Source organism: Dermatophagoides farinae, chromosome 1 (assembly GCF_024713945.1).
Source record: "Dermatophagoides farinae isolate YC_2012a chromosome 1, ASM2471394v1, whole genome shotgun sequence".
NCBI classification, from domain to species: Eukaryota; Metazoa; Arthropoda; class Arachnida; order Sarcoptiformes; family Pyroglyphidae; genus Dermatophagoides; species Dermatophagoides farinae.
The window spans coordinates 8,740,226-8,763,059 of NC_134677.1; the positions used below are offsets into that span (position 1 = coordinate 8,740,226).

The 22,834-nt window shown below is 30.9% G+C and overlaps 8 protein-coding genes across 8 annotated transcripts; 5 read left to right on the forward strand and 3 right to left on the reverse strand.

The window, feature by feature from the left end:
* Window positions 1-12: 12 nt before the first annotated feature.
* LOC124493022 (uncharacterized) lies at window positions 13-2,743 on the reverse strand. The gene is made up of 2 exons (XM_047056061.2): window positions 2,351-2,743; window positions 13-2,268 (listed from the first exon to the last, which is right to left on the reverse strand). The coding sequence occupies exons 1-2, from the start codon at window positions 2,375-2,377 to the stop codon at window positions 430-432; spliced, it is 1,866 nt and encodes a 621-aa protein (XP_046912017.2). The 5' UTR covers window positions 2,378-2,743; the 3' UTR covers window positions 13-429.
* A 64-nt stretch (window positions 2,744-2,807) lies between these two features.
* On the forward strand, window positions 2,808-4,814 carry Ns1 (Nucleostemin 1). The gene is made up of 2 exons (XM_075735479.1): window positions 2,808-2,991; window positions 3,065-4,814. The coding sequence occupies exons 1-2, from the start codon at window positions 2,973-2,975 to the stop codon at window positions 4,756-4,758; spliced, it is 1,713 nt and encodes a 570-aa protein (XP_075591594.1). The 5' UTR covers window positions 2,808-2,972; the 3' UTR covers window positions 4,759-4,814.
* Window positions 4,815-6,261: 1,447 nt separating this feature from the next.
* LOC124493023 (uncharacterized) lies at window positions 6,262-8,383 on the forward strand. The gene is made up of 3 exons (XM_047056062.2): window positions 6,262-6,436; window positions 6,519-6,643; window positions 6,705-8,383. Exons 1-3 carry the CDS (start codon window positions 6,323-6,325, stop codon window positions 8,284-8,286), a joined length of 1,821 nt encoding a protein of 606 aa, XP_046912018.2. The 5' UTR covers window positions 6,262-6,322; the 3' UTR covers window positions 8,287-8,383.
* Window positions 8,294-10,363, reverse strand: Su(fu) (suppressor of fused domain protein). Its single transcript, XM_047056066.2, has 5 exons — window positions 9,923-10,363; window positions 9,724-9,858; window positions 8,822-9,658; window positions 8,536-8,743; window positions 8,294-8,468 (listed from the first exon to the last, which is right to left on the reverse strand). The coding sequence occupies exons 1-5, from the start codon at window positions 10,141-10,143 to the stop codon at window positions 8,400-8,402; spliced, it is 1,470 nt and encodes a 489-aa protein (XP_046912022.1). The 5' UTR covers window positions 10,144-10,363; the 3' UTR covers window positions 8,294-8,399.
* LOC124493212 (cobalamin trafficking protein CblD) lies at window positions 10,339-11,697 on the forward strand. Its single transcript, XM_047056294.2, has 2 exons — window positions 10,339-11,320; window positions 11,388-11,697. Exons 1-2 carry the CDS (start codon window positions 10,637-10,639, stop codon window positions 11,583-11,585), a joined length of 882 nt encoding a protein of 293 aa, XP_046912250.1. The 5' UTR covers window positions 10,339-10,636; the 3' UTR covers window positions 11,586-11,697.
* Window positions 11,698-11,886: 189 nt separating this feature from the next.
* On the forward strand, window positions 11,887-12,709 carry ubl (Ubiquitin-like protein 5). The gene is made up of 2 exons (XM_075735480.1): window positions 11,887-12,127; window positions 12,346-12,709. Exons 1-2 carry the CDS (start codon window positions 12,067-12,069, stop codon window positions 12,504-12,506), a joined length of 222 nt encoding a protein of 73 aa, XP_075591595.1. The 5' UTR covers window positions 11,887-12,066; the 3' UTR covers window positions 12,507-12,709.
* A 3,446-nt stretch (window positions 12,710-16,155) lies between these two features.
* Window positions 16,156-20,177, forward strand: LOC124492949 (salivary peroxidase/catechol oxidase). The gene is made up of 10 exons (XM_047055978.2): window positions 16,156-17,078; window positions 17,192-17,595; window positions 17,668-17,823; window positions 17,907-18,011; window positions 18,083-18,199; window positions 18,270-18,405; window positions 18,473-19,033; window positions 19,099-19,268; window positions 19,349-19,454; window positions 19,510-20,177. Exons 1-10 carry the CDS (start codon window positions 16,609-16,611, stop codon window positions 19,691-19,693), a joined length of 2,409 nt encoding a protein of 802 aa, XP_046911934.1. The 5' UTR covers window positions 16,156-16,608; the 3' UTR covers window positions 19,694-20,177.
* On the reverse strand, window positions 20,135-22,139 carry LOC124492953 (N-fatty-acyl-amino acid synthase/hydrolase PM20D1). The gene is made up of 7 exons (XM_047055983.2): window positions 21,819-22,139; window positions 21,524-21,756; window positions 21,120-21,463; window positions 20,972-21,047; window positions 20,764-20,904; window positions 20,439-20,707; window positions 20,135-20,376 (listed from the first exon to the last, which is right to left on the reverse strand). Exons 1-7 carry the CDS (start codon window positions 22,063-22,065, stop codon window positions 20,178-20,180), a joined length of 1,509 nt encoding a protein of 502 aa, XP_046911939.1. The 5' UTR covers window positions 22,066-22,139; the 3' UTR covers window positions 20,135-20,177.
* Between the last annotated feature and the right edge of the window lie 695 nt (window positions 22,140-22,834).

A 22,834-nucleotide genomic window follows, 5' to 3' on the forward strand; every position in this document is an offset into this window, starting at 1 on the left:
AAAAAAAAAAACTTTTTCATTTCAATTTATTTATTTACAAACTGCCTTATTCCATGTTGCAAAGAGAAAAAAAACTGATAATAAATGAAAAAATTCATCAATCAAGAAATCAATTAATATCAACTATATCAAAAATCGTGTGTATCGCGATAAAATTTGAATAAAAATCACATTTCACCAGGAAAAAAAATTAACAATATTCAGTGTGTTTGTGTGTCATTGTCACTAAAAAAAATCTTAATTAGAGAGAAAAATTTTTTTAATTAAATGTTGTTGATTGATAATTTAAAAAAAGTGTGTAGTGTATAGAAATTCTAATACAAATGATTTATCAAATGTGTGATGTATGTGTGAAACAAACAAACAGAAATGAAATGAGTTTTTTTTGGTTCGGAAACATTAATCAGTGTATGAAGATGATGATTAATTTCAGCTTTTTCCATCAAAACTTAACTTTTTTAAAATAGATGCTGTCATAGTTCCTTGTTTTTGTTGACCATTATTACTTTTGTTATTATTAGTTTTGCTTGAAGTAGTCTGTGGTGAATTATTAATCTTATTATTGTTATTTGTTATTGCATTCGAATCTTTATTATTATTGTTGTTGATATTTGTTTTATTAAATGATGATGATGATAATATCGCTTGATGAGGAAGAACTGGCTTAATTGAGGGTTTATTTGGCGGTATCGGTGGTGGTGTTGGTCGTGGACCGGTCGTTGGTTTTTTAACCATTGTTCCTGTTGTCGATATTGATGATGATGATGATGATGATGATGTTGTTGTTGTTGACGTCGTCGTCGTGGTCGATATAGATGTTGTTTTGGCAGAATTCTCATAGAACATGACTGTTTGTTTGACAGATGTATCCAAGGATTTGGATGATGATGATAATTTCGAATCATTTTCATTATTGTTATTGTTGTTGATGATAGTTATATTGTCAGCTGCTTCTGTTGTGGACATTTTATTTTTCGTACAAGAATTTGTCATCGTACAATGATGATTCGGTTGCTGTTTGGGTTGTGGAGCAGGTATCGATGGCGGTGGTAATATTATTGTATTATTACTGCTGTTATTCAGATTCGTATCTTGTGTATGAATACTTTTAGCTGCTATAGTTGCGGTAGTAGTTAATATGGATGCTGGACTAATTGTTTTATTAGCTGCTGCAGTAATTGGAATTGGTTGAGCAACACTAGCTTTTGGATGAAATACTGGATTAACGGAAGAAAGTGATTGAACTTTTGGACCAACTGGTGTTGTTGTTACAATCGATGAACGAACACCTTCACCAAGATTCCATTTCTCTTGATCAACAATATTGCTGTTGAGAGATTTCGATGCTATACATTTACCGGTCGTCGCTTGCAATTGAGCCTGTAATGATTCGACCATATTACGTAAACGATCATTTTCAGCAATTAATTCAACATTTTTTGCTTCACTTTCTTGCAGTTGTGAATGAAATTCTTGTCGTTCTTTATCAAAATCATTTAGATATTTTTCCAATTCAGCTTCCATCTGTAATGATCGTTTACTTTCATCTTCAAGACCTTCGACCATTTCGGCCATTTTTCCTTTTTCCGTCGTAAGTGTTTGTTCAAGTTGTTCATTATGATGTTTTTCATCAATCAATTTCAAAATCAATTGTTTACGTTCATATAATAAAGTCATTATCATTTGTTTCATATGATCTTTGGTTTCATTCAATTGTTGATTTAATTCTTGTATCTTTGTCTCGTGTTTAATACGATCATAATTTTCAAAATCTTTTTCATATTGTCCATTTTTTCTTCTCTCCACTTCAAGTTCGTTGAGCATATTTTCATATTGATTTTCCAATAATTTTAAACGATCATTTGTTTTCGCATGTAATCGCCGTTGATTATTGATTAGATTTTCTAATTGAAATGTTTTTATATTATACAATGCTAATGTTGTTGGATATTCCAATGATGGTTCATAAATGGCTAATGAATCACGTGATAATGCAATCAATGGATCGGATGAGTATTTTATTGTTTGTTCAGCTGTCAATTCTGTTTGATTATTATTATTTTTCGGTGTACAATGATCAATTTGTTTGGTTGTTTTAAAGCCACTGATTGGTTGTATCATGGAACCAACTACTATTGGATTCAATAGTCGTTTGATTTGTTCAGATTTCAATACAGCTATGACAATTTCACGTGCCTGTAATTCACCTTCAAGCATTGATACTAATTTAAGTAGATCAGGTCTACTCAAATCTAGTTTTGAATTACGCTGAATAATAGTGGGGCAGGTTGAAAAAAATGAATTTTAATTAAAATAATATAAAATCGGTATATTTTCAATTTATAATTACTTTCAATGTTGTATTGAAAAAAGACATGGCTGTCTAATGTGGCAATTGAACGTCCACGTTCGAAATGAATGGGAAAAAAACGTAAAACATATAAATAAACAATAAAGTAAACAAAAAAAAAATTTGTTTTTTATCGGACAAAAAAAAACATCTAACATTTAGATGGATCCTCTCATGACGGGTCACATGAATGAGAATGATGATGATGAATATAAAACAACAACAATCAAAATCAATGGAACAGAATCTATCATCATATTCTATAGTGTAGTATATACAGAGTCTCACTATATTCAATTGACAATTCCATTCAGTCACATATATAACACAAGCTATGCTTCTGGTTTTGAGCTCAAGCTTTTGATGGTGATGATGATGAACATCGTCAAATATAGCCCCTCCCATCTTGTCCTATTCTCTATGGACAGGATAATCATTATCATTTATTTTTTTCTCATTTCATCACAAGATGTCAGTAAATTCAATATCGATAGAATCCAATATTTTGTACTGATGCTGTTTAATGCATGAAAAAAAACACGCGTGCTTTTTATTCCCGTGAATTTTGTTTTTGTTTTGTAATTGTAAAAATTTGCAAAAGCCGATTACACAGGTGAAAAAAATGACCAAAGGATTTCACAGTAAGTTTTTCAATCACCGGATTTTCCTATTTTGAAAACAAAAAAAAAATTAATTGAAAATTTTTTTCTTTAGAAAAACCAAGTAAACGAATACCGGCCAAACGGCGGTATAAAATCGAGAAAAAAGTTCGTGATCATAATCGAAAATTACGAAAAGAATTGAAAAAGAAAACAACGGCAAGAAATAAACGCAAAGATCCTGGAATTCCGAATAGTTTACCGTTTAAGGAACAGATTTTGAATGAAATTCAAGAACATAAGAAAATTGCCGAAGAAATTAAACAAGTGCAAAAAATGCAAATGAAGAAAAATCGTCAGGCTAAACTACAGGAATCTGATGAAGATAAACGTAAACGTGATTTTGAAGCATTGCTTAAGAATGCCGAAAAACGAGCTGCTGATTTCGAGAATAAAACCACTGTTGAAGAATATTTGATCACTGAAAATTCCATTTCAACTTCGAACACGAAATCATTTTATAAAGATGTTCAAAAAGTGATTGAAGCTTCCGACATCATAATCCAGGTTGTCGATGCACGTGATCCGCTTGGTACACGTTGTTTTGAAATTGAAGAAATTATATCAAAAGATTATCCAGATAAAAAAATCATTTTATTAATGAACAAATGTGATCTTGTTCCGAAAAACAATCTGATTAAATGGTTACAATATTTACGAAATTATTTTATAACCATCCCGTTTAAAGCATCTACACAGAATCAGAAACAAAATCTAAGTACAAGTAAAGTGAATATATTGTATAGTTCGGATGAGCTGATGAAATCCAGCAAATGTCTTGGCGTAGATTTTCTGATGAAAATTCTCAATAATTATTGCCACAATAAGAATGTAAAAACATCCATTACAATCGGTATCGTTGGTTTTCCCAATGTTGGTAAATCAAGTGTTATCAATAGCTTGAAACGAACTTATGTTTGTAATGTTGGACCAACGCCTGGACTTACACGTTCGATGCAAATGGTATCGTTGGATAAGAAAATCAAATTAATCGATTCACCAGGTATAGTTTTTGCTAAAAATTTGGACAATCAATCCTCGTCATCATCATCATCATCATCGATATTGGCTTTACGTAATGCAATCAATATTGATAAACTGAGCGATCCAATATTGCCTGTACAGGCCATTTTGAATCGTGTAAACGCCATTGATTTGATTCGAATTTATGGTTTAACCGAATTCAATACGGTTCAAGAATTTTTGTCATTAATTGCAAAACGTTTTGGAAAAATTGTTAAAGGTGGTCGTTTGGATCTAGAATCATCGGCTAAAAAAGTATTACATGATTGGAATTGTGGTAAATTAAAATATTATACAATACCACCGGAAAATATGGATTCAACAATCGATGTAAAATTTGTTAATGAAATATCAAAAGAATTTGACCTGAATCAGATGACCTATGAACAGATGATGGATGAAAATCTGCAACAATTTCAAAACACACCAATCGATGATACATTTGCAATCAAACCGTTGGTGACGAAAATTCAAATGACAACGGCAACCGATGATGTTTGTATGATGGAACTACAACAAACTCAAACAAATCCATCGACGAGTCGTACTGCGGTCACATCATCTGATGATGTTGAAATGAAAGAAGTATCGGGCATGCAATTGAATAAAAATATTCGAACACAATTTAAGAAGGTGAAAAAACAACGAAAAAAGGATGCCAAATTATCCAATCAATTGGAACAGATTAATCTACAAGAGGATTATGATTTTGATGATTATTTTTAATATATAAAAAGAAAAAAAATTTAAATTTTTGAATTTGAATAAATTTCATTTTTTTTTTTTTTTTTGGTTGTCCGCTGATGTTTAATGCAACGAATTGAATCAATTGAATTCTGATGGTGCTAGAATGTGATGAATTAATTAATTAATTTTTTTTCGTTTTTCATCAAACAAATTGACAATTTGTACAATCTAATCACCATTTGAATCCAATCAATCACAATCCGGCTATTTTGACAACAATTTGAATTTATTAGTTCAGTGTTCAACAAGAATCAATGAATGAATGAATGAATGAATGAATGAATGAATGAATGAATGAATGTTGTCGATTGATGTTCATGAATGTGATGATATGAAAAGTTGGTGGCGGTGATGATGATGATGATGATGATGAATATTCCGATATAGTCGTATTCCGAAAAGTAATGAATTTCTATTGAATATAAGCAAGGGAAATGATCAGTGTGTGTGTGTTTATTTGTTTGTTTACTTTTTGCTTGTTTTTGTCATTATAATTTTCATTTATATTATTATTGTTATTATTATCTCGGTCCCTATGTTGAATTTAAACACAAACGCCAACAACTACGATGATGAAAAAGAATAAAGAGAACAAAAAAAAAAAATTTCAAACAAACTTTATAGGTGTTTGGATTGTGAAACTTGTCTCTCTCTCTCTCTTTCATCGACAATATTATAATGATGATGATGAATCATGTTTCACAAGTGCAACAAAAAAAAATGTGATTTTTTTTATAGAATTTCAACATACCAATGATTTCAAAAGAGACAATTCTACACAATGATGAATGATTCTATTTGATTTTTTTTTTTTTTGTTAATAAGATTCTCTTATTCTTTCTCATTCGTAATATCAGTTCATCGGTATTATGTTTGCACAACATTCTTATTCAAGTTTTCCGAATTTGTTCAGTCGGTTGTTCGATGAATTCAACGCACACACACACACACAAAGATGTAAAAAGCAAATATTGGCAAAATGAAATTGAAAAAAAAGTAGAGGGCAAAAAAAAAGAAAAAAAAATTTTATAATTTGAACAAAAAAAACCAACTATGCTGTATGTGCACACACACACACACACACACATCAGAGGAATCGGCGTTGGTGATGATGATCATGATGAAGTGAATAGAGAAAAAAATTTAAATAAGGCATTTTGTCATCCGGTAAAATTTTTTTTTGCATTTTTTTTTTTTTTTTTGGTTGTTGGTCGAAATAAATCTCATCATATTACAAATACAATGATGATAGGAAAAGGAAATGAAACGAAAATCTTTGAAGCAAGAGGTGTGTGTGTGTGTTTGTAAATTAATTTTTGTGCCGACGGTAATGTTAGATAAATTAATTAATTAATTAATACTGACATGGTGGTTGGATTATAATCAAATTCAACACACAAATCTCATTTCAATGCGTTTTGAAATCGATCAAACTGCTCATGCGTAATATAATAGAAAAAAAACTAAACAAAAAACATTCACTCTTTTTTGATGAAAAATATTGTCTCAGATTGATTGAAATTTATTTTTTAAAAAAATAATAATGTTGAGCACCGAAGAATCGAAAAAATGTATGGAAAAAGTGATTGATAATCTAAAGACGCGAGGAACATTCGATGAATTACGTAAACAATGTATGGCCGATGTCGATATAAAGGTATGGATGATGTTGATTGATTCCCATTTGTTTTGTATTTTTTTTTTTTATTTCAAAACCAAATTTTATTCCTTTCTTTTAGCCATCATATCGTAATCTATTGCAAAGAGTAGAAGGATATGTGAAAAAATTTTTATATCAACAACATTGGAGTCCTAGGCTGAATAAAAATCAGCTTCGAAATAGACTTCGAAATGAAATCAATGAGTATGTACACATTTTGTTTTTGCTTTTTATTAATGTTATCAATTATCGATCATCAATATAGATCTGATATGCTTCGTAACAATATCAAACATCTTATTGAACAAGTGGTGAATGAAAAAATTCAAAATGAATTCCGTAATAAAATTGATGAAGCATTGCATGAATATTTGGGTATCAAAATAGAAGAACCAGAAGTATTGAATGAAGAAAATAAAGACGATGATACTATTCTCAATAAAGAAAATGACAATGAAATGATTTCGAATAATAAAGATTTAAATTTATCCGTAAATTCGATAATAGATGATCATCAAAATGGTGAAGCTAATCCGATGAAATCGGAAATCAAAACAGAGACAGAAACTACGTCATACGATGCCATCATTAATGAAAATGAAGACAACAATATGGATGTAGACATGGACATTGTTTGGCCAACACCTCCTAAATTAGAAATTCCTACACCCGAACATATTGAACATGAACTGGATTCTTTAGATTCCATACCAATTGAAAAATCTCAAATTGTATCAGAAAATGTCAAAAGTGATGAAATTATTAATACTGATGACATTGATACAGCAAACAGTGATCCACATAATTCGAATGATACACCCAATCTGTTGGATGAAGATTTAAAACCAACGGAATGCATTTTCAATGTATCGAAATCAAATCTAGATAAACATGAAGAAGAAGAAGAAAAGAAATCATCGGATCCTGCTCCTGAACAACAGTCGTCGGCAATTGTTGATGAGAAAAAGGATAATCATCGTGATGACAACAATGATGAACAAGATGTTGGTGATCAAGAAGACGATATATCCGATGTTTCATCTGTACATACCAGTGATTTATCCGATTTTGATGACGAAATTTCCATTGAAGGTTCAGATTCTGATGAAGTGACAAAGAAAAAAATTAGTTTGAAAGTCGTCAAAGAATTAGCTGCATCCATTACCGAAAGTAAAGAAGATCATCATCAACAACAACAACAACTTTCAACACCACCACAATCATCATCATCATCGAAATCTCAACAATCATTGGATACCAATGTAAAACGAAATGAAGAAAATTCTGAAACAATAAATATAAATAAAGATGATGATTGTAAATCGACTAATAAAAACAGCAGCAACAATAACAACAACAACAACAAACGAAAACGAAAGAAAAATCCAAAATTTTTATCATCAGAATTTTCATACAACAACAACAACAATAATAATAATAATTCGAAAAAAGTGAAAACAGATGAAATGATAGCATCCGACACACGAAATAATGAAAGTGGTAAACCACAAACGAAAAGAAAACGACTTACGACAGATGTTGTGATAGATCAACCTAAATTATCGAGACAAAATTCAAAACAAAATCTACAAACAACAATAAAAAAATTGGAAACACCAACATCAACCAATACTTCAAGTAATAATAAAACGAATAACAAAAAGAATGTTTCGAAAACCAGTAATAATAGAAATGATTTATCGAGTAAACGTTATGATTCATCGGATCTTTATAAGCCAAGACATCGTTTATTGTCATCACGTCGTGGACGATCATTAGCCAACAATGATCATCCAATGACACCGGAATCAACAAATTCAAATAATGAAGATAATGGAGAAAAATGACGATAATACTGTTGCATTTTTTTTATTAAGCGAAAAAAATATAATACTTTTAAATAAATAAAAGATGGATGGATTTCTTGTAATAAGCAAAAAAAAACGATGATAAATTTTTTTCATTCCTCTGGCTGTAGAGTAATGGATAAATTAATTTTTTCCCATTCATATGTAATGGGCAAACTTTCCTATAGATAAACGCGAGAGTTAATCATTTATATTATCCATATCTCTTTTTTCATATGTTTAGTTTACCTTGTCTAAATATTCAACATTTTCCAATTCAGATAGAATGATATCAATATGATCATCTGGAATCAATACCTGAAGCCATGGTCCATGTAATGCATATGGCTGTTCACTATTAACAAATGAACCTGCAACGGCTGTTGTAACAAATGTAATAGCGAGATCACCTTGGATATTTTTATATGTAAAATGTCTTCCGTGTTTTAATCGGCCTCTATTATTTTTTTAAAAAAAAAAAAAATTTTTTTTGCAATTAAGCAATTTATAATTGATGAATATATATCGAGATTACCTTAATGCCAAAGGAAGTAAAACTCCAGCTTCATAATTGAACTTTAAATGGATAGCATCAAAATGTTTTGTTTGTGTTAATTCGAACGGTTCATTATTGCCCGTTTCACTGGCATATGACATACGAGAGTTACGATCATGTGATACAGACATTGATGAATGACGACTTGTTGCACGATTATTTTCGACAATATTAATATTATCAGCCATATCTTGAATGGCATTATCTTCTTTGGTTGTTTTCGTTTCTTCTTCATCTTCTTCTTTGGCTTTTTCCTTACCATTATCTTCATTTTGGCTGTTATCATCGATGTCGCCTTTGGCAGTAACAAATGAACAACGAGCACTTACGCCACTAAGATTAGATCCTTGTGTAGCAATGCCGTCATCGACAGCTTCTCTTAGTTCGGGATCAATTTCAAAGATAGTTTCACCACGTCTCATATCGGTAATGAGATATGTACCGCCAACACTTGGTACACTTTTCATTAGATCAATAATGCCCAAACCATTCCATTGTTGAGCTGCCTGTAATTCTTCCAGACAAACACCAACAATTTGTATGAAAGTCACCGAACCAAACACTGTTGACACTGTTCCTAATTGTGAATCTTCAGTCATAAGCATATGCTGTATACGTGATTCACTATTATCTAATGAACAATGCCAGGAAACATGATCACCAGCGCAAAGAATGTTGCCTGTTTGAAAAACATATTTGGCCAAAGCTTGCATTACGGCTGCTGGCCATGTAGGTGGACTTGTTTCATCGGGTTCTTTTTTCAATCGAAACGTTAATTCAAATCCAAATCCACTTGGTGTGTTTGCATCACTAACACTGTTGTTGTATATCGAAATAATAAATTTTAAAATTAAATTTTCAACATACAAAAATAAATTTACCGATGAACTCGGCCATCACCATGTAGATCACTAAGACCAAAACTAATGTAATGCCAATGCGGTGGTATACCATTCTCTTCATCACCTTTATTAAAATATAAAGATATATAATCAAGCGGATCTGGTCCACCAAGCCTAAATAAACACAAACATTTTTATCTAAGAAGAAACTATCCATATCATTCAAATGATTATATACCAGAATTTGATTACAGCTGTCACTTGTAAAGGATTTGGTTGATCGGGATAAATTCTTGCACAGCAATTATATAATGCTTGTAATCCAGGAGGTATCATTGGAACCATAACTGTTGATGGCGGTGGTGGTCGAGTCATCAATGACATTGGTGATTGACCATTAGCTGCCGTTATAAATTCATTTGGACTATAATTAAAAGGTATATTGTTTCTAATCTCCATATCTGATCTGAATGTGTTTTAATAATCGATTGTTGTGATTAGAGAGTTGTAGAAAATGATGAATTTCTAATGACTTATCATATATAAATAAATGATTAATAATGTTATGATGATGATCAGCAATGATAATGATAAGCAATCAAAATAAAATTCACAGCATGAATATATTAAGAAAAAAAAAGCCTGTTGCTAATCATTCAACAACAACAGCAAAAAATAGAGAGTGAAAAAAAAACATATATTGCATTACATTTATGAATGGTAAATCGAACTTGTCCTCAATATACTTGTGTGTTTTGTTGCGTTGAAATATTTTTTGTGGCTACGCGTTTCTATTCAGTCCATTGGCAGTAATAATAATAAATAATCACATTCAATTCATACACTGTGAATTTTGTTTGGTCTATTATTTTCTTATTGTTCACACATTATTGTTATCATCATCATTTTATAACAAAGGGCGGTTTTTATATTCATCACGCATTTAGTCAAAATGATTGCCCCATTGTCACGTATACCGTCGTATTTGATTCATCGAATCGTACCATCCGGTTGTTTTATTTTTCCAAAAAATTTTGTTTCATTCACCACAAAATCATCATCAATTGCAGTAATGGATCAGAATAATCTTGTTGGTAGAGAAATTGATCTACTTGAAACAAAAGATTTACGATTTCGTTTACCCGGTAATGTGGGAATAGTCAATGATAATTGGTTATTTAAATTAAGAAATCTAAATGAAAATCCACAACCATTGAATGACAAACAACAACCGCAACAGCAACAGCAAAAGATAAATAGTGTTTTAACTTCAATCAGTCATGAAGAACTATTGAACAGATTGTGCGACGATAAAGCGATGCCAAATCCACAATCATTTATCGAACAAGAACATGAAAATCTTCATTGTGAAGCTCATGAATGTCCTTTGCTTTTAGTCAAAGATTTTCAGGAACTATTTCCTCGTAGCAATGTTAATCTATCGAATGGTTTAACAGTTTTGACCATTACACATAAAACCGAACATGATATGAGCGTCTGGTCAAAAGAAGTGAATGAAGAACGGGAAAAACTTTTAGAAAAATTCGTTTCAACAGCTCAACGAATGTGTGGCTATTTAAAAGAAAGTGGTTATTGGGCAGATTTTGTTGATCCATCTTCTGGTCGACCATATTATGTAAGAACAACAAATGAACACTGAAATAGGATCATTTTATCTCATATTTTTTTCAATACTATAACAGGGTGACTATACTCCGGCAACATTTTTCGAAACGGATGATCGTTATCGTCGTTTTGGATTTGAAATTGAAGATCTAGGCTGCTGTAAGGTTGTTTCACATAAACTATGGGGTACAAATGCATTTGTTGGAGCATTATTTACGAATGCATCACATAATTCGGATGTTGTACAACGTTTAGTTGTAAATTTGGATGATTAATCAAAAAAAAGAATATAAATATATCTAAATCTGAATTTTATTCAATTCAAATATTTATAATTTATATATTCTGTCCACTCTTGGTATAAAAGTTCATTAATTTTGTATGTTATATGGATGATGATGATTTAGGATTATTGTCTATTTTGTTTGTTTGCTTAAAAGAAAAATTTCAAAACTTGTAAATTAAAAAAAAAAAATTTTAAATATCGAATGATGTAAATTGATTGTAATTCTATTGAAAAGAGAGAAAGATTACGCCATCTATGAACGAACACAATATGCGAATATATTGTGACAGTGAACATATTTCTCATCGTGGACTTGTTTTCTTTTTTTTTCTTGAAATTTGATTGATTACAATCTTTAGAATTAAGATTGAGTATCATCATCATCATTATTATTCGAACCAAATTTTTCAACTTAAACTTGAAGTTTTTTTTTTTGGTCAAATTATTATCCTCAAACAATATAACCGAAAATGATTGAAATTACCTGCAATGATCGTTTGGGTAAAAAAGTTCGAATCAAATGCAATTCAGGTATGTTGTTGTTGTTTTGTTGTCATGACCAAAGAAGAGTAAAAAGAAAATTATTATTATTTATGATTTCTAATTGACTGTAACTAATTTCTTTGTTCTCGAAAACAAACGCGAAAAAAAACTTTGTTTTCGATTGTATTCAGAAAAATTTTTTTTTTTTTTGCTTGCTTCTCTTTTCACTTATTCATTATTTCTTTTTCTTTTTCATTATTACACAGATGATACAATTGGTGATCTGAAAAAATTAATAGCCGCACAAACTGGAACTCATTGGGAAAAAATTGTATTGAAAAAATGGTACACCATCTATAAAGATCATATTACATTGGAAGATTATGAAATCAAAGATGGAATGAATTTAGAGTTATATTATCAATGATGATGATGATGATCAATGGTTGGAAAAAAATAATGATTAACAAAAAAAAAACTAAACAAATATCATCATCATCATCTTTTTCATTAACCATTGTGTGACATTGATGTGTGTGTATGTGTTTTTCAATCCAAAAAAAAAAAATTTTGTTTCATAAATTATTTCTCTTTCAACAAAAAAAAATGAATAAAATGTTTTCATTTCCACATCACATAGCCTGCCAATTTCGGGATTTTTCGCCGAAAATCTCCAATCCAGCTACCTTTTGTATGTTGTAGGCTGATGGATTTTTTTGTTTCTGTAGCTAACCGAGACAAAACTCCAGCACAAATCAAATTGTCGATATTTCTTGGAAAAAAAAAATTGTAAATAGGATTTGTCATTATATTTTTGATGTTGATGATGTTAATATTTGTAAAAAAAAAATGGATAATCTCAGGTAATGGATTGGTTGGATTGGATTGGATGGAAAAAAAACATTATCCAAAATGGTAATAAAAATCGATTACTGTTTTGAACTGTGACTAAAAATAGTAACCACACACACACACACACACACACACACAAACACACTATATTTTACAATCAACAACGATGGCTATTTGTGATTTAGTTGTTTTCTTTTTTTTCTCTTGATATATATCAGTCGATTTCTTTATTTCACAATTTGATTCAAATAATAATAATTCTTAAAGATCTAGTCAAATTATGAAATGAAATGCATTTCTTTTTGTCGAATCTTTTGTCCATTATCCATTCAATTCAATAATCATTAAAAATCTTTCTTTGTTTTGTTTCGTTTTGTTTTTGGCAAGTCTGATTATTAATCACCATTTTTTGTTTTGTTTTCATCATCTGTCTGTTTTGTTTTGATTTTTTTTTCACCTATTTCAACCTGATACTCTTTCAACGCCGTCATTATAATCAAATTCAAATACTAATTAACTTTCTACTAATAGCATCATGCATGATGATCACCGGTTATATGTTTTTTTTTTTTGGCTTCAAGCAAAATAAGAGAGACGAAAAATTTTTTTTCCTACTCTTTCAACGCCATCATATGATCACATTATCCGGATCCGGATTAATAAATAAAAAAGCATTATTCATATCTTAAAACATCGATCAACAACAACAACAACAACCACAAATAAACAACGATCAAAATCGATGATGACAACACAAATAAACAAGCTCAAAAGATGGCCAAAAAAAATTTCTTTATTCATCATTCATTTCATTCATCGCTACCAAATTTGAAAAGTAAGTTTTTTTTCCGAATGCATATGCCACACATGTCATATGGTATGTTGATATTCACTTACAAGTTTTTTTTTCCATATATTTTTAGATTGTTTTTTTTTTCTTGTACTCTGGACGCATAAATATACACAATACCGAAACATGAAATAAAAACGAAAAAAAAAACATAAGTGAAGAGAAACAATCTGACAGCCAGCCATTTGATTATGATGATGATGATTACTGGATTTTGCTGTGGTCCTTCTTATGATGATGAACAAATTATCAAACCATTGGCGACTTAAAATAAACATGTGTTCTATTTATTATTAATGAAAAAAAAAGAATGAACTCGTTTTCAAAATGGACCAAATGTCTTTTCCAACTTGGAAAAAAACAAGATTTTTTTTTCAAAAAAAAACCGGGAATTTCATTCAATTTTTGGACTGTGACTCCTACACACACCGACCCACCTACAGTCATGATTTTCCAAATGAATTCTGCGCTATTTTGTTTATCGATTATTGAAATATTTGAACCGTTGAAAATGAAAAAAAAATTTAATTTCCTGTGTCATCATTATCCAACTTCAAAATCACCATAAATACAAAAATAAGATGCAACGAATGTTAAAATAGCGAAGAAATTTTTTTTTTTGGTTTTCTTACGAAACACAACACAACAACACTTTTCTGTATTTTTTTTTCTTTCGAGGCTAACCACACATATGATATATATCCACATAAGATTAACACCGCTAAGGTCAGAAAGTGAATGATGTGAAATGTTTGTTTTCGATTCCATGATGTTGTATTTTTATTTTTTTTTTTAATTTTTTTCTTTTCGATGCTGTAACAATGAAATGAAAAAAAAAACGAAATGTTACTCAGTTACCGCAAAATGAATGACAAAGATTTGAGACACCAAATTGCTATTTAATGATTTTTTTGTTCTCTCTCTCTCTTTTGGCTAAATTTCGGATTCAAACACCTGTATCATCTGTATCATTGGGGCCCAAAATTTTATGGGCAGCATTTTTTTTTGTCTTTTGAAGTGAACAACAAAAAATGAAATAAATTTTATCGATCCAAAATTATGGACAAAATTACAACAATGACGTCGTCCACGGATATTTTTTTTTTTTATTTCAAACAAAAAACTGGATGGGAAAGAAAAAAAAACCTGATCAGTTAAAAAAAATAGGTAAAAAAAACAAGAAAATCTCGATCAAATGATGAGATGATGAGATTCAACAGAAATTATTTTCCACATTAATTCAAAAAATGGATGGATGGATGTTAAGATGATGATCAAAAATTTTAATTGAATAGCCAGTGGTTGTTTTTTCGGTTTCTAATCTTTGAAGAAAAAAAAATTTTCCAGTCTGCTTCTTCAAGAAATTTGTTCAATTGCGAACAAGTTATTACCGTTCAAATTGGAAAAAAACAGAAACAAAAACAGAAACAAAAATCGAGACTATGAAACAAAAATAGCGCCAAGTAAAGCGAACCAAAAAAAAAAAAAAAAAATTCGAACACTAGCCACCATAATTATGCAGAAACACACACCTGGCCTTATCGAAAACAAATCCCGTATCTCTTTGAGATTGAGAAAAATAAAAAAAAAACTTTACAATCAATCGATCTTGATTTGCTGGTCAGTCATTCATTCAAGTGATTAATGCATAATGCATTTTTTTGTTGACCGATTAAACGAACGATTGGATTTTAAACACACACACACACAGAGTGAGAGAGAGATTGAAAAACGATTAAGGAGAAAGTAGGTTTTTTTTGTATTTTACATGTTATCTGCATTGTACCCGCAATGATTACATTATATAACCCGGTAAAGATGAAAAAAAATGGTGCTCATCATCATCATCATCATCATAATAATGAGCTTCAATCCTAAAAGATGCAAAAAAACGTGATACATTTGTTTGTTTGTTTGTTTGTCTGAGGTAGCCAAAAAAAGAAAAATCTATGAACCCAAATAAATTCGTTGCTAATAATAATAAACAAGATGGATATAGAGATAACAAGCACGAGAAATATAGAGAGAGAGAGAAAGGGAAGAGCTGGTTATGTTTATATCTCTATCTAGTTTCATCGATGAGATGAAGAGAAAGTATCAAAATAATAAATAAACACAAGAGTTTCATGTGTTGCCCGTTGTTGAAATGGTGGGACTCAGGTTATTCAAGACTTTCAACAAGCGCGATAGCCGATTTTTTTTTTTTTTGAATATAAGAAGAAAAAGAAATTGAAAATTGTAAAACTAGGCCAAATACCTGTCTGTAATATGTGTGTGTGTGTTTATTTGGCGTCTCTTTTATTTATCATCCTCATCATCACAAGGAGTCATCGCCGTTATTACAAGTTAGGTTTATTTTCCTTCTTTTTTTCTGATGTTACACACACACACAAATACAACATAAACACTGGAAGGAGAAAATATAGCCAGAATCTATCTTCAAATCTCGATTACTGTGTACTGTATGCCCAGGCAGTGTGTGTGTCAATGATCGTTTTTTTTCCGTTCCGTTGTTTGTGTTCATATAGTCGTCATCATCAGTAAAATTCGAATAGATGATGTTGATGATGATGTGAAAACCATTTGAAATGAACAACGTCGACGACGATATAACGACGTTTTAAATATATTTTTTTTTCTTGGTTAATAATCATAGTGGTGTTGAATTTTGTTTTGTTTTTTGTTTGTTTGTTTGATTTTGTTTTAGTTTTGGCTTTGATTCATCATCATCATCATCATCATTCTAATTGTTAATTGTTTTTGTTTTTGTTTTGTTTTATTGAATGACAATCATATTCCAAAAAACTAATGTTTTGAAATAATCATAATGAATCTATCATCACATCAACAAATTTTCAAATTGGCGCTTACTCTTCATGGAGTAATAGCGATCAGTTTATTTCGATTGATATGTGCTGATCCGTTTCCTGTGAATAATTTTGATGGAAACATTGGTGGTGATGTTGGTGGAAGTGTTGTTGATGGTGCCGTTGAAAGTGGTTCATACGATTCGATCATGCTGCCAAAACGATTCATGTCACCAGATGGTTTAGGATCGAAAATCGATCTACATCTTAGCGAAAATGAAATCGAACAAGCATTCAGCATGGGCAAAGATATGGTATATCGGAATTGGAGGCTAGAAGATGAACTTGTTCGTGATGGTGTCTTCACCAATATGAGCCATGTATCAGCTGTTGGTCGTCATCAGGCAGTCACAACTACACTACCGCTTGGTAATATTCTTGACCATAATCAAGAAGTTTTTGAAGAAACTAGTAAAATTTTATTGCGAAAGTAATGTCTACTTCTCAATCACAAGTGTACTTGGGTCATTGTTTTCTAAAGAATTTCTTTCCTCATTGTTGTTTTTTTATTCCATCAAAAAATTCATCACCATGATTATATAGTTTAACAACAAATCTGGATCCATATGAAGCATCGGAAACGGCTATGGCTTTAGCAAGTGTTCAGTTACGATCACCATTGGCACGAGCAGCAGTTGATCATTGTCAACAACATATAATGTGTAAACCATCACGATATCGTACAGCCGATGGTAGCTGTAATAATCTACAATATCCTGAATGGGGTAAATCATTCACCTGTTTTCAACGTTTATTACCACCGGCCTACGCTGATGGACAATCTGAACCACGTAAATCGATGGATGGATATCCGTTACCAAATCCTCGTGTATTATCTGCCGTCATTCATCGTGATCTTAACTATCCGGCAACATACACACATATGGTCATGCAATTTGGACAATTCGTTGCTCACGATATAGCATTCACTCCTAGCTCTCGAACAAGTAAGTAATTGTTTGATTGTGCCTTTGTTCATTTGTCTATTCAATTGAATTAAACTTTTATTACACTTGTAGAGGATGGTAAAATGATTCAATGCTGCCCATGGGGATCTAATCGTCATCCACAATGTTATCCAATTCCATTACCAAAAGAAGATCCATTCTATTCGAAATATGAAGAAGATTGTATGAATTTTGTTCGTACAGCTAAATGTCCTCAATGTAAACTTGGTTAGTGTTCAATTTTTTTTGAATAGACCATTCATATTGATTGATGTTCTAACCATTACAATTGACAAACAAATCAAAAACAGGTCCACGACAACAGATGAATCAAATCACGGCCTATATTGATGGTTCCATGATTTATGGTAGTATGGAGAATGAATCTCGCGCATTATGGACACAGACCGGACCAGGTGAATTAGAGCGATGAATATCATCATCAATCATTTATTCATTCATTTAATTGTTGATTATTTTTTTCTAGCTGGTCGAATGCACGTGCAAATGGGCGCCAATGGTAAAGAACTACTTCCACAGGCATTGGATGCAACCAACGATCAATGTTCGAAACCTGAACAGAATATTTTCTGTTTCAAAGCTGGTTAGTGGAACAATAAAATTTATATGAATGATGACAATTTAATTTTTTGTTTTTGGCAAATAAATTGTAGGTGATAAAAGAGCAAATCAACATCCAGCATTGACAGCATTACATATAATTATGCTTCGACAACATAATCGTATTGTTAATGAACTTAAATATTTAAATCCATATTGGGATGGTGAAACACTTTATCAGGAAGCCAAGTAATTTTTTATTTTTGAAATTGATTAATATGAATCATGATGATGATAATCTCTAATCAATTTATAGACGTATTCTGATTGCTCAATTACAGGCCATAACATATAAAGAATGGTTGCCATTAATCATTGGTCCAGATGCAATGAAATATTTAAAATTAAATGTTCAATATAAAGGATATAGCAAATATGATTCATATGCAAATGCTGGTATTATTAATGAATTTTCTTCGGCTGCTTTCCGCTTTGGCCATTCTCTAGTCAATAGTGTGTTTGCAGAAATTTTACCAAATGGCAAAACAACTGGTTATCGATTACGAGAATTTTTCTTCAATCCATTCGGTTTCTATGAAGGACAATTGGATGCTGTTATTAGAGGATTGATAAGCCAGGCTGCACAGAATCGTGATCCATTCATGACGACAGATATGAAAAATCATCTCTACAGACCAAAAGATAATCCATGGGGCCTAGATTTGGCTGCATTCAATATTCAACGTGGTCGTGATCATGGTATACGTGGCTATCCAGATTATCTGAAATTCTGTTTTGATGAAAAAATTGAATATTGGGAACAATTGGATCAATATATGCCAACTTCTCAACGGAAAAAATTCCAAAGCCTTTACAAGTACGTACACTGTTGTATTTCAAATTAAATTGATTTATTAATCAATCTAATCATTCAATGATTAGATCAATTTATGATATTGATTTGTTTTCGGCTGGTCTTGCTGAATATCCATTACCTGGTGCAGCTTTAGGACCAACATTCACCTGTATCATTGGAATTCAATTCTATAATCTTAAATATGGTGATAGATTCTGGTTTGAACATGGTTATCAAGTTCATTCATTCACACCAGGTAATTTACATATTCATCTTGTGTTTGTTGATAAGACAAACAAATTAACACATTTTTTTATACACACACACATCAACTAGCTCAACTTCATGAAATACGGAAAATAACATTGGCTAAACTTATATGTGCCAATTCGGATGATATACAATATGTACAGAAAAATGCATTCCGTGGTGAAAGTGAAAGGTATGATGTTTTTTCATTTTGTTCATTTTTATAATTCATTTTCTCCAATTCATAGTAATCCTGTTGTACAATGTAAAACGCTTGAAGATACACATCTTGGACCATGGAAAGGAGCACCAGCTGGTGATTTAAGTCAAAAATCATCCGGTCAATATAATCATTATCCACCGCCACGACCACCACCAAAATATCATTATAAACCAATGTACAAGTCTTCAGCTGCAGCAGCCTCTTCATAATCTATTTCTTTTTTCTCTCACTTTTTTTTTGTTTGTTTATTTGTGTATTTTTCTCTCTCTCTCTCTCTCTCTCTCTCTCTCTTTTCGTTATCATAGTCATCATCATTCATTGAACGATTGGATTTTTTTTTCTAAATATTCATTTTTATTCATGATTAAAATTATCAAAAAAAAAACAATCTATATATGAAAAAAAAACATGAATCTATCGGCGATTGATAATTTTGGCCTATCGATCCATTCATTACTATGATACTGACACAAATAAAATGCACAAACATTGCCATAAAAAAAATGCAAAAAACCGATGATCAACATAGTCACATCACATTTTCTCTTTCTCTTTCTCATTCGATTTGATTGATTATTATTCAACGACAATGTAATTTTTTTTTCTTATTATTTCGATGCTCAACTATTTTATTTTTTTATTTTTTTAATTTGAAAAAAATATCAAAAAAAAAACAAAAAAAATTTCTAATAATTAGAATTCATCTTTAACTTTTATCGGATCTAATCGTTCACGATCTGAATTAATCATAATATGATGATAGAAATTCACTACTTTCAGATAATTATCAATCGATATTCGTTCATTATGGCCATGAAATAATTTGGTTGTTTCTTGTGTTAAAAATGCCGGTGAAAAACGATATACAGATTTAGTGAATGGTAAATACCATCTATGAATGAAAATGGATGAAATTATAAATTAAATTCAATAAGAATATTGAATAATAAATACCTTGTATCAGTGGATGCCACCATAATTGACGGTATAACAATAGTATTGGCAAATACTTGTTGAATAGATTTACTTATTGTTTCGTAACCGAATGAATCACGACTATATGGTGATATAGGATGTGCTTCAATATAATCACCTTTGATTTTAATTTCAATTCGATCATCGTTTATTAATTTTCGATCATATTCCAAAACATCTGATACACTTTGTATTGGATGTATACGATGATTTATTATAGCTGTTGCTTCACTAGGCAAAACATTTTCCTATCCATATAAACAATTCATTAATACAATGATATTATGATGAACAAATGACTAACCTTGAAACCACCGTTAATAATTGTTGGTGCACTAGTCGTTCGGACCAATGCATTATTACTCGGTTTACCGGACATTATTTTGGCAAGGATTGGACCAAACATCCATAGATTACTGTAAAACAATTTATACGGATAAGAAGCCTAATATAATAGAAGAATGAGAATCAGTCAAACATATGACAACAATCAAGATAAACATTTAATTTACATATTGAGCAAATTCTTCAAACATTCGTCTTTCTGGACCATGACCGAAAAAATTGCTATGAGCATCTGAAGTGAATCTAAAATTATGAAATTCAAATGAAGTGAAATTATCATTTATGTTAATAATAATAAGAAAGTAGACTAATTACTTGGATATAGCTTTGGCCAATGTAGTAATTGCAGTTTCATATGTTGGCATCGAAGAATGGCCAACCGTACCATTCGAACGAAGTATAACCGAAAGGAAACCTTTTTCAGCAACACCCACCAATGCGACTGGTCGTGATACACCGGGAAAACCATCGGAAAAAACAAACATTCCTTCATCGAGTAGAAATTCAAATTCTTTGATGCCTTTACGTACGAATGTTTTGGCAATTTCCTGTGCACCATCATTTCCCATGCCTTCTTCATCATGTCCAAAAGCAATGTAAAATGATCGCCGTGGTTGGAAATTATTTTTCAATAAATATTGCAACGATTCCATGATGGCCTGAATGGGAAATATGACTTTGAAATTGCGATCTAATCAAGTTATGTTATGATGCTATACCATAAGAGTATCCTTCACATCGATAGTACCACGACCATAAATATTACCATCTTTAATGATACCACCAAATGGATCAACATCCCATTTATCCAATTCGACCGGTACAACATCGATATGTGAACAAAGTAGATATGGTTTCAATGATGGATCACTTCCTTTCACGTGATATAAAAGACTATAATTGTTTACAGTCTCAAAAGTTACCAATGGCGATGAATAAATTACGGGAAAATCTATTTTTGAAATATGTTGTTGTCGATTTAATTCATTAACGAAAATTGAATGATTTACATACTTTTTCTTAAAAATTCAGCAAATCTTAACAATTCTGATGTATCATAAACTTGTCTATCTTTGGTAATTGTTTTAATACGAATAGCTTGAACAAAACGATCGATAATACCATCACCTTGTATTGGTTCATGTGTTTCATTACATGTTTGCGATTCTTTTGGATGTGGAAAATAAATTTCAGCCCGAAAGAATAGAATAAATAATGGTATAACGATAGCCACCGGCAATAATTTTATAAAAATTCCCATTTCTTTTTCAATGTGTTCAATAATAAAACATTAAAACATCACACATTATGAGTACATCCAATGATCGATCGAGTAAATTATTATTTTAAAAAAATCAGCCTTGAAATAATCGATAGATAAGATTAATTGACAATAACAACATTCATCCTCTGTCTGTTAAAAAAATCGAACATGTTTAAAGCAACATGTGTGATCACAATCACAATGATTGTCAACCGTTAGTCCGGTCAATCGAATGTCAATGATTGTGAAAAAAAACTATTGAAGATCACTTGTGGTTGGTAACAAAAAAAATGTTTAGTCGGGTATTTCCGGATGTAAACGATAGATGGCAATAAATATCGTTGTTTCACAGAACAATAAACATCAGGCCGAAGATCATTGACTTCATGTGGTTGATTATTTGTTTTTTTGGCCAGGTTTATTTAACACGCTTCAAATAGGAATTCCTGATCATTCTTTTTTTTTGTAAATTCTTCAAACACGATACTTCAGTGTCTGAATTCTTCATTCATCATTAGCCATCTGTTTTTTTTGTACGCTCAATACACTTGATTGATTACTTATATGAATTATCATCGCGACAATTCGTCGTTGTATGAAGAAATGTACAAGGTGTGTGTAATTTATTTTAAATTCAAGCCGATGAGTAATCCTATCTAATTGCATAGTGTATCATTACCAATCAAACGCAATCTTAACCAGAGAAAAAAACATTGTTTGCTTGAAATGAATGAGGAAAAAAATTAATGATTTGTGTGTGTAAGAA